Here is a 13,827-nt window from a genome sequence, read left to right as displayed (position 1 = left end):
ACTTCTATAAAGTACCATTACTCATTGTTTACTTACCTTCCTAATATTTCCAGCAGTTCCGCTACACCATTAAAGTGTTCAGTTTCATAAACAAATCTGAAAAAATAAATAAAGTAAAATTACAACACAAAATCTAAACAGTGGAACTTCTGCTGATTTGTCTCATCTCCCCCTTTCGGGGGGGCGGGAGTCCAGGCCGCGGCCCATGACGTCACCGATTGGCTCCCTCCTCCTCCCCCTGCTGCCGAGCCAGGAGGAGAGAGGAGCAGAGCCTCTCGCAGTAAGGTTCCTGGCGTGAACGTCGCAAGGCTACACTGCCAGGTTTCCTTATCCGCAATGGTGGCGGCATGCACGCAACAGCTGACGGAAATATCAGCTGCGGTGCCGACATCGCTGGACTCCAGGACAGGTAAGTGCCCTATTAAAAACCAGCAGCTGCAGCACATGTAGCTGCTGGCTTTTCATTTTTGCAGCAGAGGGCAGAACACCACTTTAAGTGGGTTACTTGAGCTAGAATAATGGTGTAAGAAGAGTGCTTTTTTATTTCTTTTAAATCAAGTGCACTATTAAACTATTAATAGCCACTGTACAGCTCACTTCAGTGGTCAGTCCTATAGAAGGCTTACCAATGGTTCGGAGCTGATGTTTCTCTAGCATGGGGTACACTATGAAAGGATTACTGAACAAATCCCACCATAAATCCATTGCCATGCTTTTTTTTTTTTTTTTTTTTTAATAATTCATTTTTGTGTGTTTTATTTAAGCCCCAGACAACATTACTGTGGAGGGGATTTCAAGGGAATTCAAACTTTGCTCATAGTAAGCAAGGTGACATATTTATAAAAAGTATGTACTAACTTTCCCCACAAACCATTACATAAAGGGTAATGCACAATGCCACTAGGGGCTCAGACATAGAAGGCTGAACTGTAGGAAGGAGGGAAGAGTGCATGGTCCTCTATGCTCATATGGGAGGCCTTGTGGGAAATTGTGCTGCCAGTGTAGCATGGGTAAAAACAATTATTTGCGGTACCTCCCATAAATTATTTTTCCTCATATGGGCAAATCTACAGGTTCACTTTGGAATGGAACAGCTGAAATTTCACTGGAAGGGAAAACTACAGTGTGAAAGGAAATCTCATGTAGCTACAAATTAGGGAAGGGTGAGAATAATTCTGCCTGCAACCCTGCCGAGGATATTTTAGCGCCACTTCCCATGTGGTCACCAGGACAGGAAAATAAACAGCTATGATTACAATTACAGCCTATACAAGTGCCACATAAATAAGATTATTTTCAATATTGAGAAGGAAAGACATTATAACAGAAAACACACTTACCGTAGAAAAATATTGTTAATCTGTTTTCGAATAAATGCTCTAAGTCCCAGGAATTTGCCATAAATTCTGTGCAAGACTGTTTTTAAATAGTCCCTTTCACGAGGGTCTTCACTGTCAAAAAGCTCTAACAGCTGTGGGGAAAAAAAAAAAAAAAAAAAAAACACAAGACGTTGGTTTATAACAGACAGGCCACTTCTGATTTTTGTGCTACAGTAAAAAATAAAAAATTAAAAAATCTGGTCTATTAGGCTTACAAGAACCCAGGCAAATGCCATGTGTGTAAAAAAATTACTTTTATTTACTTGATAAATTTAAAATCATCGCATACAATACAATCGCATCCCGTAGTGTAAATAAGACACGTATGATGTTGGATTACTTTTTCAACACTTGATTTTTTTCTACATGTTTCGCCATACAGCTTTTTCAGGAAACAAATTATGAACAAATTGTGAAGGAAAAGTAAAGTCCAATGGCTGAATGCATACAACTGGCTGTAAGCATTCAGACATTGGACTTTACTTCTCCTTCACGATTTGTTCATAACCTGGCCTCAATCCTCATTCATCATAGGTAGGAACTAACACACAAGGATATCTGCCATGTATGGGGGGTGCATCCATTTTGTATTTACAGGTTTTGTGATTTTTGGAGGTACTATAAAAACCTGTATGTGTACTTAATTGATGTAGGTGTTCATTTGTTTAGTAGATGAGTTTCCACGCTTTTTCTGAAGACGCCATATGGCGAAACATGTAGAAAAAAATAAAGTGTGGAAAAAGTAATCTATCATACAAACGTGCCCTAGTCACACTACCACATGCATGTGTATTGTATGCAATGATTTTAAATGTATTCTTATGTAAAGAAAAATAATTTTCTAAACACATATTGTGTGATAGTCATGTTGTAATGCACCTATAAAGTCCAAAATCTCTCTAAAAACTGCTTTCTATTGATAAATTAATGGAAGTTGGTGGCCTCATATTAATTTGTTACATTCTGGTACTGGCCACAAACTTTTATTTATATACAGACAAAAATCATGTTTTGGTGAGGTTTCCCCCTTTATGTTGTAACACACAGATTAACCTATAAGTAGAGCCTATGAGCAGGCAATGTAAGGAAAGGCAAGCAATAAATCCATCCATAACCAATGTGTATTTACACCCTACCTGTAGTCAAAATAGTAGAAAAACCAGCAAAAGACCCCATACATACTATCAGATTCTGTTTTTCTGATGTCTTCAGATTTACCAAAACCATGTAGTACAAGGGCCTGCCCGATTGCATACACATTGAAACTCTTAAGGTTTGACCTCATATTATATGGTTTTGGTAAATCTGAAGACAAAAATCTACAGAAAACCCAATACTGTGTATGGGGGCTTAAAGGGCATAATTTACAGTTTGGAGGATGTGTCCCTTGTGCTGAGGCTTCTGTCAAAATCTTACAACCTTAAACTAGTTAATTGCATTCCTGGTGCATCAAAACAAAAAGGAGTTAAGAAAATATTTATAGTCTATTATCTGTTGAAAGTAATAGCAAAAAAAGTGTGTTCCCTACCAGCATTGCTGCGGAGAATTACCCTTTTCTCTCTGTGTGGAAGCAATGGTCTATCTACATAGGTCAAACACAACCCCTGCAAAGTCCAATGTAACTATGCAAAAAAAATAATAAAAAATCTGGAATTTAACTTTACACCGAAAGCTCAGTTGGTTATTTAAAGCTTTAAATCAGGCCTATATTTTTGTTGGACACCATTTTCTGTGTTTTGATGAACTTTAGTATTTGACACTCTGGTGCAAAGTAGGATAAGTAGTATAACCAGGTAAGAGCTATAAAAGTGTGCCACAGATGTTTACAATAAGCTAGAGTATGGGTGCTCAACCTATGGCCCTCCAGCTGTTGTGGAACTATAAGTCCCATCATGCCTCTGCCTTTGGGAGTCATGCTTGTAACTGTCAGCCTTGCAAGGCCTCATGTGACTTGTAGTTCTGCAACAGCTGGAGGGCCACAGGTTGAGCACCCATGACCTAGAGACTGGCTGGATCACACAGATGCAAACATTTATGTCAAAAGCAAACTTTGCTAGGCTGTTCTATAAAATGCTTAAAAAAAAAAAAAAAAAAAAAAGTAACGTCACTGAGATGAAGCACTATAAAAGCAGTTTTTTTTTTTAAAGAAGATTTCAATCCACTTATAAATGATATGAACTCAAAACCACAACATTATCATCATTATAAATGCAACCACTCAGCAAACTAGTGTGCAGACTTCATTGGTTGAACTAGATGGACTGGTGTATTTTTTTCAACCTAACTATGCAACTTTCCTCAAAAATATAGTACGTTTTAAAGCTCAATTGCTACATATGAACAAATGATGGCATAGTAGCTGCAAAAATCAAGTATTTTCACCAATTGGATGTTACTAACACTTCTGTACACTAGATGGCAGACTGAACCTAGATCTTAGAGCTAAAATAGCTGAAACTTCTTAGAAAGAAAGACCATATTAATCTCCAGGAAATATTGCCTCTAGAGAAGTCCACAAATGTGTCCCTGTGGCATAACAGCTGGTTAAAGGTGTTCTCAGCCATTAAACCTGCAATGCAATCAATAAACGTTTACTATGTTGCCTGGAACTCATAGTACAATGATTATTAACACAGGCTTCACATTTCCTATGTAATAAATGTATAGAAAAAGTTGTCTTCCAGAGGGGACACTCAAACAAACATCAGACATGGGTAACATCTATTTGCTTTACAAATGAATGACTTTATAGCGAGTGCTGCCTGGAGTTCTACATTAAAGTGGTTGTAAACCCTTACAAACCACTTTTACCTACAGGTAAGCCTAGATTAAGGCTTACCTGTAGGTCCAAGAAATATCTCCTAAACCTACACGGTTTAGGAGATATTTGCCCGAAAACAGGCACCGCTGTCTGCGGTGGAGCGCGGCATTCTCAACGACGGAGCTGCCGCGCGTGTCGGCTCCCGTGCGCATGCGCGGGAGTGACGTCATCGCGGCTTCGCCGAATGACAGCGGCGGAGCTGCGAGACCCCACCGAGAAGATGGATGCGGCGGACTACAGGGGACAGCGACGACATCGCTGGCTCCTGTGTCAGGTAAATGACACATAATGGACTACTATGCGATGCATAGTAGTCCATTATGCTTTGCCTTTGCAGGGAATGAAAGAGGAAGTAAACTCATCAGGGTTTACTTCCTCTTTAAAACAGAATTGTAATACACACAACATGTTTTAAAGAAACATTCACTTTAAGTTGCAAAATCTTTAGAGCTTATTTGTTTTAAAAAGTTTGCAACCTGTTTGGTATATTTAAAGCAGGGTTCCACCCTAAAGTGTAACTTCCGCTGATCGGAACCCTCCCCCCCTCCTCCGGTGTCACAATTGGCACCTTTCAGGGGGGAGGGGGGTGGAGATACTTGTCAAAGACAGGTATTTACACCCACTTCCGGGCATAGACTCCCACGGAGAGTCTATGCCTCTTCCTGTCCCTGCGCGCTCTCTGCTGGGACACACACAGGTCACAGAGACAGCGCGGACAATTCCTATTGCGCTGCGCGACTCGTGCATGCGCAGTAGGGAACCGGGAAGTGAAGCCGCAGCGCTTCACTTCCTGATTCCCTCACCTAGAACGGTGACGGCAGCAGCCGAGAGCCAAGCGATCAATCGGCCTCGGCATCGCTGGACCCCGGGACAGGTGAGTGTCCATTTATTAAAAGTTAGCAGCTGCAGTATTTGTAGCTGCTGGCTTTAATGTTTTTTTCCACAGTGCAATCCCGCTTTAAAGTAGAACTAAAGGCAAAATATTTCATTTTGGAGAGAGAGTAAAGAAGGGTTTTTGCCATCTGTATCCCACTGGGGAGATTCTGTCCCCTTCACGTCCTGTCCCAAAACCACTACAGGAAGAGAAAATTCCTGCACAGTGCGGGAAGACCCGGGTGTCACCAGGACCACCAGAACTAGCATCCCCATTGGGATATTTCCCCTCTATTCCTGTTTTGGGGATAAATACAAATTTGGGTCTTTTTTTCTTAATGATAACTGTAAAACAGGATTTTTTTTTTTTTTTACATTTCCCAAGTTGCTTCCTGGTTTCTGGCCTAGGTAAAAGTTAAACATACCATGGGCTCTCTCAGCTAAGCACACCCTTGTGTCTGCATGCCTGTGCCAAGGGCAGGTAGATTCCAGGAAGTAAACACTACACGATTCCTCAGCCCTTACTCAAGATGGCAGCGGCTAGAAATGCTAGAGGGGTGTTTTTCCAAGTGACTTCTCAAGACAATGAACAGACATGGATGGTTGAGTTTTTTAATTTTTTAAACAAATTAAATAATGTTTTCAGTTTGTGGTGCCCAGATACAGTCAAGCTCCACTTTAAGGTTATGGTGGAAAAGTGTTATGGGGGGGGGGGGGGGGGGGAATTACATTATAATTCAACAACCATAAAATATTAAGGTTTGGCCAACATTGGGGTAGGAGGAAAATAAAGTAGAACTAAAACTCAAAACCCTTTTTTCCCCCCCTCTTTCAGATTAAGAAAGGGTTATGACCCGTCAGTTATTTTTTTCCCCCCTTCACTTTGCTTTCTAGCCAAAACAGGACGTGAGAGCAAATCCCTCCAAAGTGAGGGAGTCTGGTCAGGCTAGGAGCTCCAGGAGAAAATGTGGATATAGAACTCTCCTTGGTACTGGAACACCAGGTGACGGCTAAGCCTACAGCAAGCATAGCTATAACTAAGCACTGTAAAGTCTGATACACATCAGTCCTTAGTCACATTTTTTGCAGTGGCTTTCATCTGATGAAGTTTTTACAAATAAAGGCTATATATTCCGGAGTACGGCTGTCTAGAACTTGTTTTCTGCCTCATGAGGGAATCTGGTTGTCCCCAGAACTAGTGTCCCCATTGGGAATTTCCCCTTTATTCTTGTGCTGGTGACCACCTAAAAATGTGGGGTTCTTTTGCTTTCAATAATGGTGAACAAAACAAATGGTGACAGGGTGAATATCCCTAATGGGAGCACAGACAGCAATAAAAACCGGATAAGGTTTATAATCCGTCACCAACGTAAAAAGGTTTACCCTCCAGTTACAAAAGCTTTTTAGGTTTGAACTGCTATCTGTGGGCTCACAGGGGTGACTCTCACATGGCCAGTCCTTTTTTTTTAACATATTCTTTGTGGCTTCCCCCTCCCCCGCTCTAATGGGATCTCTGCGTTCTTTAAGCTGGGCTCCTTTTATCTTCCATGGGGTGGATCTTCTCAAATGAGTTACCTTGGTTTTAATTCTTCATCACAGGCTTTTGTGCTCATTAATGGTGCCGATATTGAGGACATGGTGTAACCAACTGAAAGTTGAACTGCCATTTTTGCTGGTACAAATACAAGTGTAACTGCAATCCTTATAGGTTTTTCCTTCTCTTATGGAAAAGCCCCTTATGTTGCCCCGAGGAAGAACAAGTCTCAAAACGTGTTGGGCATCCGGGTAGATATTTTTCTTTCTTGAAAACATACTGTTGTCTCCCCGAGGGGAGGATGGATATTAGCCTATACAGCATAAGGGGATTTTATTTGGCTTTTTGAGTACAGTTTACAAATATGGGCTGGATATATTTTCTGGTGACTGCCAGGTGTTTTTCACCTTAATGTATAGGATGCATTAAGGTGAAAAAACAAGAACCTTTAAAACCCCTTTAACTAAAACTAACATGGTTATAGAGTTCCAGTTTATTCCTTGAAGTAATAGTCAACCACTAGAGGGAGCAAATACAAACCTATATCTGAAAGTCATCAACATATGAGAATGGCAAGTAAAGTTTTTCCATTCACAAAAATGAGAGTGATATCAAATTTAACACACCTGCTCCCCATTCCCACATCAGACCTTGTAACACTAACGAGTCACGTGACACCAGGGAGGGAAAATAGCCAATTGGGCCTAATTTGGACATTTTCACTTAGGGGTGTACTCACTTTTGTTGCCAGTGGTTTAGACATTAACCGCTGTGTGTTGAGTTATTTTGAGGGGACAGAAAATGTACACTGTTATACAAGCTGTACAATCACTACTTTACATTGTAGCAAAGTGTCATTTCTTCAGTGTTGTCACGTGAAAAGATAATAAAATTTACAAAAATGTGAGTGGTGTACTCACTTTCGTGAGATGCTGTATATCTGTAGTGTTTACTTGCCTCTCTCGAAAGCACTAAGCCCGGGTTCACACTGAACTTATGTCAGACATTACATGCGATTTGCACCCTCACTGTAGTGCCAATCACATGCAATGTCTGTGCAGTGCGAGTTCAGCCATACAGTTGTATGGTTAAACTTGCATTGTATTTGCATAAAATAAGATGCAGGGACTTTTTTTTTTTGGATAACTGGTTGTAGACAGCCATAGAGATTGTGAATTGAGGCAAAGACGTGCCTGACCAAGGGTCTAATTGACTATGTATACAATGAGACTCACCAGTGTATGACCAAGCTTTAGTTACATTAGAAGGCATTATTCCAAATATAAGAGACCAGCACTGCCAAGCATAAACATTGCGAGAATTAAGCAAGTGTACTCAACACAACCCGGTTTTCAGCAGGCTGTTGTATCCTAATGATGTAGCCCTGAAGGTTAATTTTGTGAAGAAAATCAGTTCTCTCCAACAATACTTGATGACAGATTCATAGAAACCCAACGGCCTACCATTCGAAAGGTTATTTTTAAGATGTCGGCTGAAGAGTTTACATAATTTACATACTTATTACAGCTTGCCAAGTAAAAACTGGATACAAAAGTGAGCGCTGGTTACTCTATAATCTCTAAAACACTAGACGAGATTCTTAAAATGTTTGTCTCTTAGCAACAAAATGTCTCATGCTGGATCTCCAACAAACTCAACTGGCTTGGCAGGAGGAAGCCCATTTAACCTGCTTAATATTACGAGATCGCTATCTACCACTTGACAAAATGAACACACTTGGAGACAGAAAAACACTTATTAGAGCCATGTTTAGAGAAGAAGTGCCAAGAGATCTGGCTTTCTGGTCTGCAGACATCAAAGTGTCTACAAAAGCTACATCTCCAGATCATAGGTTCTCACACACACAATTTTAAATGCTGCTTTTAGGGGCATCTGGCATTTTTTTTCTCTGCCTCTAAATGCCCCTCTATGTTGGCCTGTGTGTCCATGCACATAAGGAGGAACCCACTGCCAACAAGTCCATCATCCAAAAGCAGCTGCGTATTGGCATAAAAAACAAACAAAAATGTAAACATCTTTAATCGCGCATTAACAATAGGCCCAATATGCTTGAGCGTCAATTTTAATGGCCGGAATTCTGACCAATGCAATGAATTAATGCCCGAAGAGCTTGACACTTCTAAAATGCATTTACACTCATTATGCATTTTTACGGCAAAAACATGGTGGACAAAAGGAGTTTAATGCAGGTTAGCCAACGCCCTGTGTGCATGGACCTAATGTCGCATACTCACGATCAGAATTCTCATCGGAAAAAGCTCTGATAGTTTTCCAGACAGAATTCGGCTCAAGCTGTCTTGCCTACACACGGTCACACCAAATTCCGATCGTTTATAACGTGGTGAAGTACAACACGTATAATGGGACTAGAAAAAGGATGTTCAATAGCCAGTAGCCAATAGCTTCTGTCTCGTAGTTGAATCTGAGCATGCGTGATTTTTTGCGTGTCGGAATTGCATACACACGATCGGAATTTGCAATAGAAAGATTTTCCGTCTGGAAAATTGAGAACATGCTATCATTTTTTGGCTGGCGGAAATTCGGACAGCTAAATTCCGATGGAGCATATACACGGTCACATTTTCCGATGAAAGGCGCTCATCAGTCTTTTTCTGGCCGGAATTCCGATCGTGTGTTCGCGGCATTAGAGTACAAAGATGTTCATTCACAATTACCAAGCTCCAAATCTGATAAGCAGCAGAACAGGTTCAACATTCATCACCAGACATAACTGGCTCAAGGGGAAGCTATAGTCTTGTATACATTAAGGTTATACATTAAGGTTAGCGGCTTACTGTCAACCTTGTGCATAGATCGCAAATCTGGCTTTACATGAGAGAAACCATTTTTACTCATTACACATGTAGTCTCTGCTTTGTGCTTGGCAGTGCTGCACAGGGATTGTGCGCTTCACTGTTCCCCTCTCTCAAAGCAAGTTTATGAGTAAAGTTTGATGGCTTGAAAACAAGACCAGCTATAGGCTAAAGTCCAATCGAAGTCTTCAAGGTTTTTAGCGCTTCATAGTCTCGTTAACCATCCTCTTAAAGAGGAAGTAAACCCTAATGGGTTTACTTCCTCTTTGATTCCCTGCAAAGGTAAAGCATAATGAACTACTATGCATCGCATAGTAGTCCATTATGTGTCACTTACCTGACACAGAAGCCAGCGAAGTCACCGCTGTCCCCTGTAGTCCAGAGCATCCATCTTCTCGGTGGGTCTCGCTGCTCCGCTGCTGTCATTCGGCGAAGCCGCGATGACGTCACTCCCACGCATGCGCACGGGAGCCGCCACACGCGGCATATCGCCGTTGACAGCGGCACGCTCAGTGCGCCGTTTTCGGCAAATATCTCCTAAACAGTGTAGGTTTAAGAGATATTTCTTGGACCTACAGGTAAGCCTTAATCTAGGCTTACCTGTAGGCCAAAGTTGGTTGTAAGGGTTTACAACCACTTTAAGATATGTGATGGATTTTGCTTGGAAATAAAGAATTCCAGGCATAACTAGATTATAGATAGTTACCGTATATACTCGAGTATAAGCCGAGATTTTCAGCCTCTTTTTTGAGGCTGAAAGTGCCCCCCTCGGCTTATACTCGAGTCATCGCTGTCTGCCTGCTCGATCAGCGTGTCGAGCAGACAGACAGCGGACATTCTAAAATTCAAAAGCTGCGCCTCCGCCTTCGCCTGTGATAGGCGGAACACTGAATTTCCCAGCAGTCAGTGTTCCGCCTATCACGGACATCCGCTCATCCTCGTACTACGGACGAGGATGAGACGATGTCCGTGATAGGCGGAACACAGGCTGCTGGGAAATTCAGTGTTCCGCCTATCACAGGCGAAGGCGGAGGCGCGGCTTTTGAATTTTAGAATGGCCGCCGAGGCGCCAACGAAGAGCGGCGATCCTGGCAAGGCACGGGACGGAGGCAAGGCAAGGCACGGCACGGGACGGGACGGAGGCAAGGCACGGCACGGCACGGGACGGAGGCAAGGCACGGCACGGGACGGAGGCAAGGAGGCAAGGCACGGGACGGAGGCTCGGGACACAGGTAGGCTGGACACACACACACACACACACACACACACACACACATGGACACACACACACAGGGATGGATGGATGGAGACACACACACACAGGGATGGATGGATACACACACACACACAGGGATGGATGGATGGAGACACACACACAGGGATGGATGGATGGAGACACACACACACAGGGATGGATGGATGGATGGAGACACACACACACAGGGATGGATGGATGGATGGAGACACACACACACAGGGATGGATGGATGGATGGAGACACACACACACAGGGATGGATGGATGGATGGAGACACACACACACAGGGATGGATGGGTGGATGGATGGATGGACACACACACACACACACAGGGATGGATGGATGGACACACACACACACAGGGATGGATGGATGGATGGACACACACACACACAGGGATGGATGGACGGACACACAGGGATGGACGGACACACAGGGATGGACGGACACACAGGGATGGACGGACACACAGGGATGGACGGACACACACACAGGGATGGACAGGCATGTCTCACCCTCGGCTTATACACGAGTCAATAAGTTTGCCAGTTTTTTTGGGGGTAAATTGGGGGCCTCGGCTTATATTCGGGTCGGCCTATACTCGAGTATATACGGTACATTGGTCCAGCTTTTTACCAATGTAATGTTGTATACACTATACCTGACTAATGCCCCTGAAAGCTGGAAATCACTGAACACCACACCGCTACATCAGTGATCTACACTTTCTTGAGGGTCCTGGGTAGTGCAGCAGCACTCCTGCTTACTGAAAACAAGAGGTTGGCCGCTAGGCACATGCGCCATTCAGAAATGCTCTGAATTTTCTGAATGAGTGCAAAGCGTTGTCTGACTGGATGGGGTGGAGACATCACCCTCTCCGCCATGTGCAATTCAGAAAAAGCTTTGCATTATTTCAGCAAATACAAAGCATTCTCTGAATAGTGCCTATGCTGAGTGGCCGACCTGGAAGCAAGCGGCGATCACTGGAGAAGCAGTGTCTGATCTCTAGCTTCCAGTGTCAAACCAGGTATGGTTTATACATACAATAAAGCTGGACGATGCAACCATGTACAATATAGCCATGCCTGGAATAATTCTTAGAAATACCTGCTGTGGAGATAATGAGGTCAGGGTACTCCAAACTGACTCTGGAATGTAAATCATATTTAAAATGTATAATTCAGTTATCAAATTGTAAGACGTAGTTTTAGGCTCAAGCAGGCTATCAAATTATTTTAGAACCATTTAGGCTAGAACAGGGCAGTCATAAAAATAATTAAAACCTCTTAGGCCCCTTTCACACGAGAGGTCCGATAGGGTCCAGCTGTCTGTTTTTCAGCCATACCTGACCAGTTGGATGTAAACAGACACAAATGGACTCGGTTTACAGCCAGCTACCTCCGGCGCTGATCCAATGGAAAAAAAAAAAAAAAAAAAAGAAAAACAGAACTCCCCCAAAGAACAGAAGGGGATCCAGCTGGCCATAGAGGGCAGTTGGGTGTAAATGGACAGCCAGTCTATTTAAATCTGGCCACTCAGAGCAGAGCAGGCTCGGTCTGTGTTTGCTCTTCATAAGCGGAGCAGACATGGCCCTGGCATTCAGCTCAGCAGGGGGATCAGCGGCCAGATGCGCTGCCGAGTAAAACCCAAGCCTATTTGAAAATGTCCTTAAACTGATGTCAAAAGCATGCTGCATTTGCCCATCAATATAGGCCTCTACTAGACATACTGAAAAGCTCACATACTGAACAGCTCTTATAACAGGAACGGGCCAGTAAGACTGAGAAAGGAAGTTGGTAAAAAAAAAAAAGTATGGGAATCGTGAAAAGAAAAAAATATATACAATTACCTAGGTGGATGCTGCATCTGTCCCCTGACAGCTCCAGACCGAGAAATGAGCGATCAAACATTGCTGATCGCTCAGTCTTCGGCCTGCAAAGAGCTGGTGTCAGTAACTGGCTCTTTGCTCTGCCATTCCAGTGCTCAGAGCCCAGCGCTATAGTGGAGGGAGCAGGAGGGAGCTTTCTGCGTAGGCCATATGGTCGGGAATCTTTTCAGCGCTTGGACCGGCTCTGTGATGTCAACTGTCAGCAGGCTTTAGCCCGCTGTAAGCTGAAAATGGGTCACAGGAGTGCAGAACAAACTAAACTCCAGTGACCCATAGAGGGGAGTACAGCTTTAAAAAAAAAAAAAAATCTTTGGCTCTACTTCGATACAAGGTTTGCTTGGCTGCTTCAGTCAAATTTGTTTTAATATTAAAAAAAAGGGGGAATAATGTTTCATTTGAAAAAAAAAAAAAAAAAAAAACCCTTGCCTCATGTCCCATTGACACCTGTCAACAGGAAAGAAACAAGGGGAAATCTCATCAGGAAGGAAGGTCTGTTACTCACCAGAAAAAATAAAAAAATAAATTGGCTGGAAAAGTACGCCAACAACAAATTCAAGAGGAGGGGCTCAGAGTTATTAAATAGTTTCATGTATAAGTATACTACAGTAGAACCCTTTCGCTGGACACACAAGCCGACGATGCAAGGGCAAACCCAATTAGGATATCCTTATTTTCCTTGATACAGCTCCAGTTAAGCTACAGAATATGTAGCTGAATCTGCCTGCACTTAAAAAATATCCATCTTTCTTGGAACCTATATCGTTGGCAATTGATAAATCTTATAAACAGACTAATACTAGCCACCGACTTCTACTCTTCTCCTTTCCTCCTCACATTATAACTACAATAAAGGTAATGTAACATTATTCTACATATATTTTATATTCAGGAATTTAAAACAGGCATTTCTTTTTAACTCAGGTAAACAATTTGGATGAATATGACAATCTACTTGTAATCAGCAGGTGATGTTGTAGCTCATTTAACACGAGGCTTTCCAGAGTGATTTACTGCTATGCTGTAAGGCTGCTTTTTTACGCTGAAGTGCTTTACAGGAGCTATAGTGCTAAAAATAGTGCCTGCGAAGAGCCTCTCCTGTCACTCCAGTTTCCTGAGGGCAGCATCTGAGTAGCTTTAGGAGCGGTACTCCGCTCCTAAAGCGCCCCTGCCCATTGAAATCAACAGACAGCACAGCCAAAGCAGTGCTTTTTCGGCCGCTAGTGGGGGTTAAAAGCCCAC

At 42.7% G+C, this 13,827-nt stretch overlaps 1 protein-coding gene and 1 non-coding gene across 4 annotated transcripts in view; both read right to left on the bottom strand.

The window, feature by feature from the left end:
- PPP2R5E (protein phosphatase 2 regulatory subunit B'epsilon) overlaps positions 1 to 13,827 on the bottom strand; it is a 203,081-nt gene that overhangs the window by 61,171 nt on the left and 128,083 nt on the right. For all 3 annotated transcript variants that reach the window (XM_077464362.1, XM_077464361.1, XM_077464360.1), the window contains exons 6-7: positions 1,341 to 1,471; positions 37 to 96 (exon numbers count right to left, since the gene is read on the bottom strand). In XM_077464362.1, the coding sequence (XP_077320488.1) occupies positions 37 to 96; positions 1,341 to 1,471 (191 nt within the window). The remainder of the gene's footprint in view (positions 1 to 36; positions 97 to 1,340; positions 1,472 to 13,827) is intronic.
- LOC143950493 (small nucleolar RNA SNORA42/SNORA80 family) lies at positions 583 to 713 on the bottom strand. Its single transcript, XR_013265855.1, has one exon. It is a non-coding gene; the product is annotated as a small nucleolar RNA SNORA42/SNORA80 family (small nucleolar RNA).

This window comes from Lithobates pipiens, unplaced genomic scaffold (assembly GCF_037356315.1).
Source record: "Lithobates pipiens isolate NorthernLeopardFrog02 unplaced genomic scaffold, aLitPip1_a1.2 Scaffold_30, whole genome shotgun sequence".
NCBI lineage: Eukaryota > Metazoa > Chordata > Amphibia > Anura > Ranidae > Lithobates > Lithobates pipiens.
Note: the sequence above shows the minus strand (reverse complement) of the source record. Positions and strands in the feature narration are given on the sequence as shown.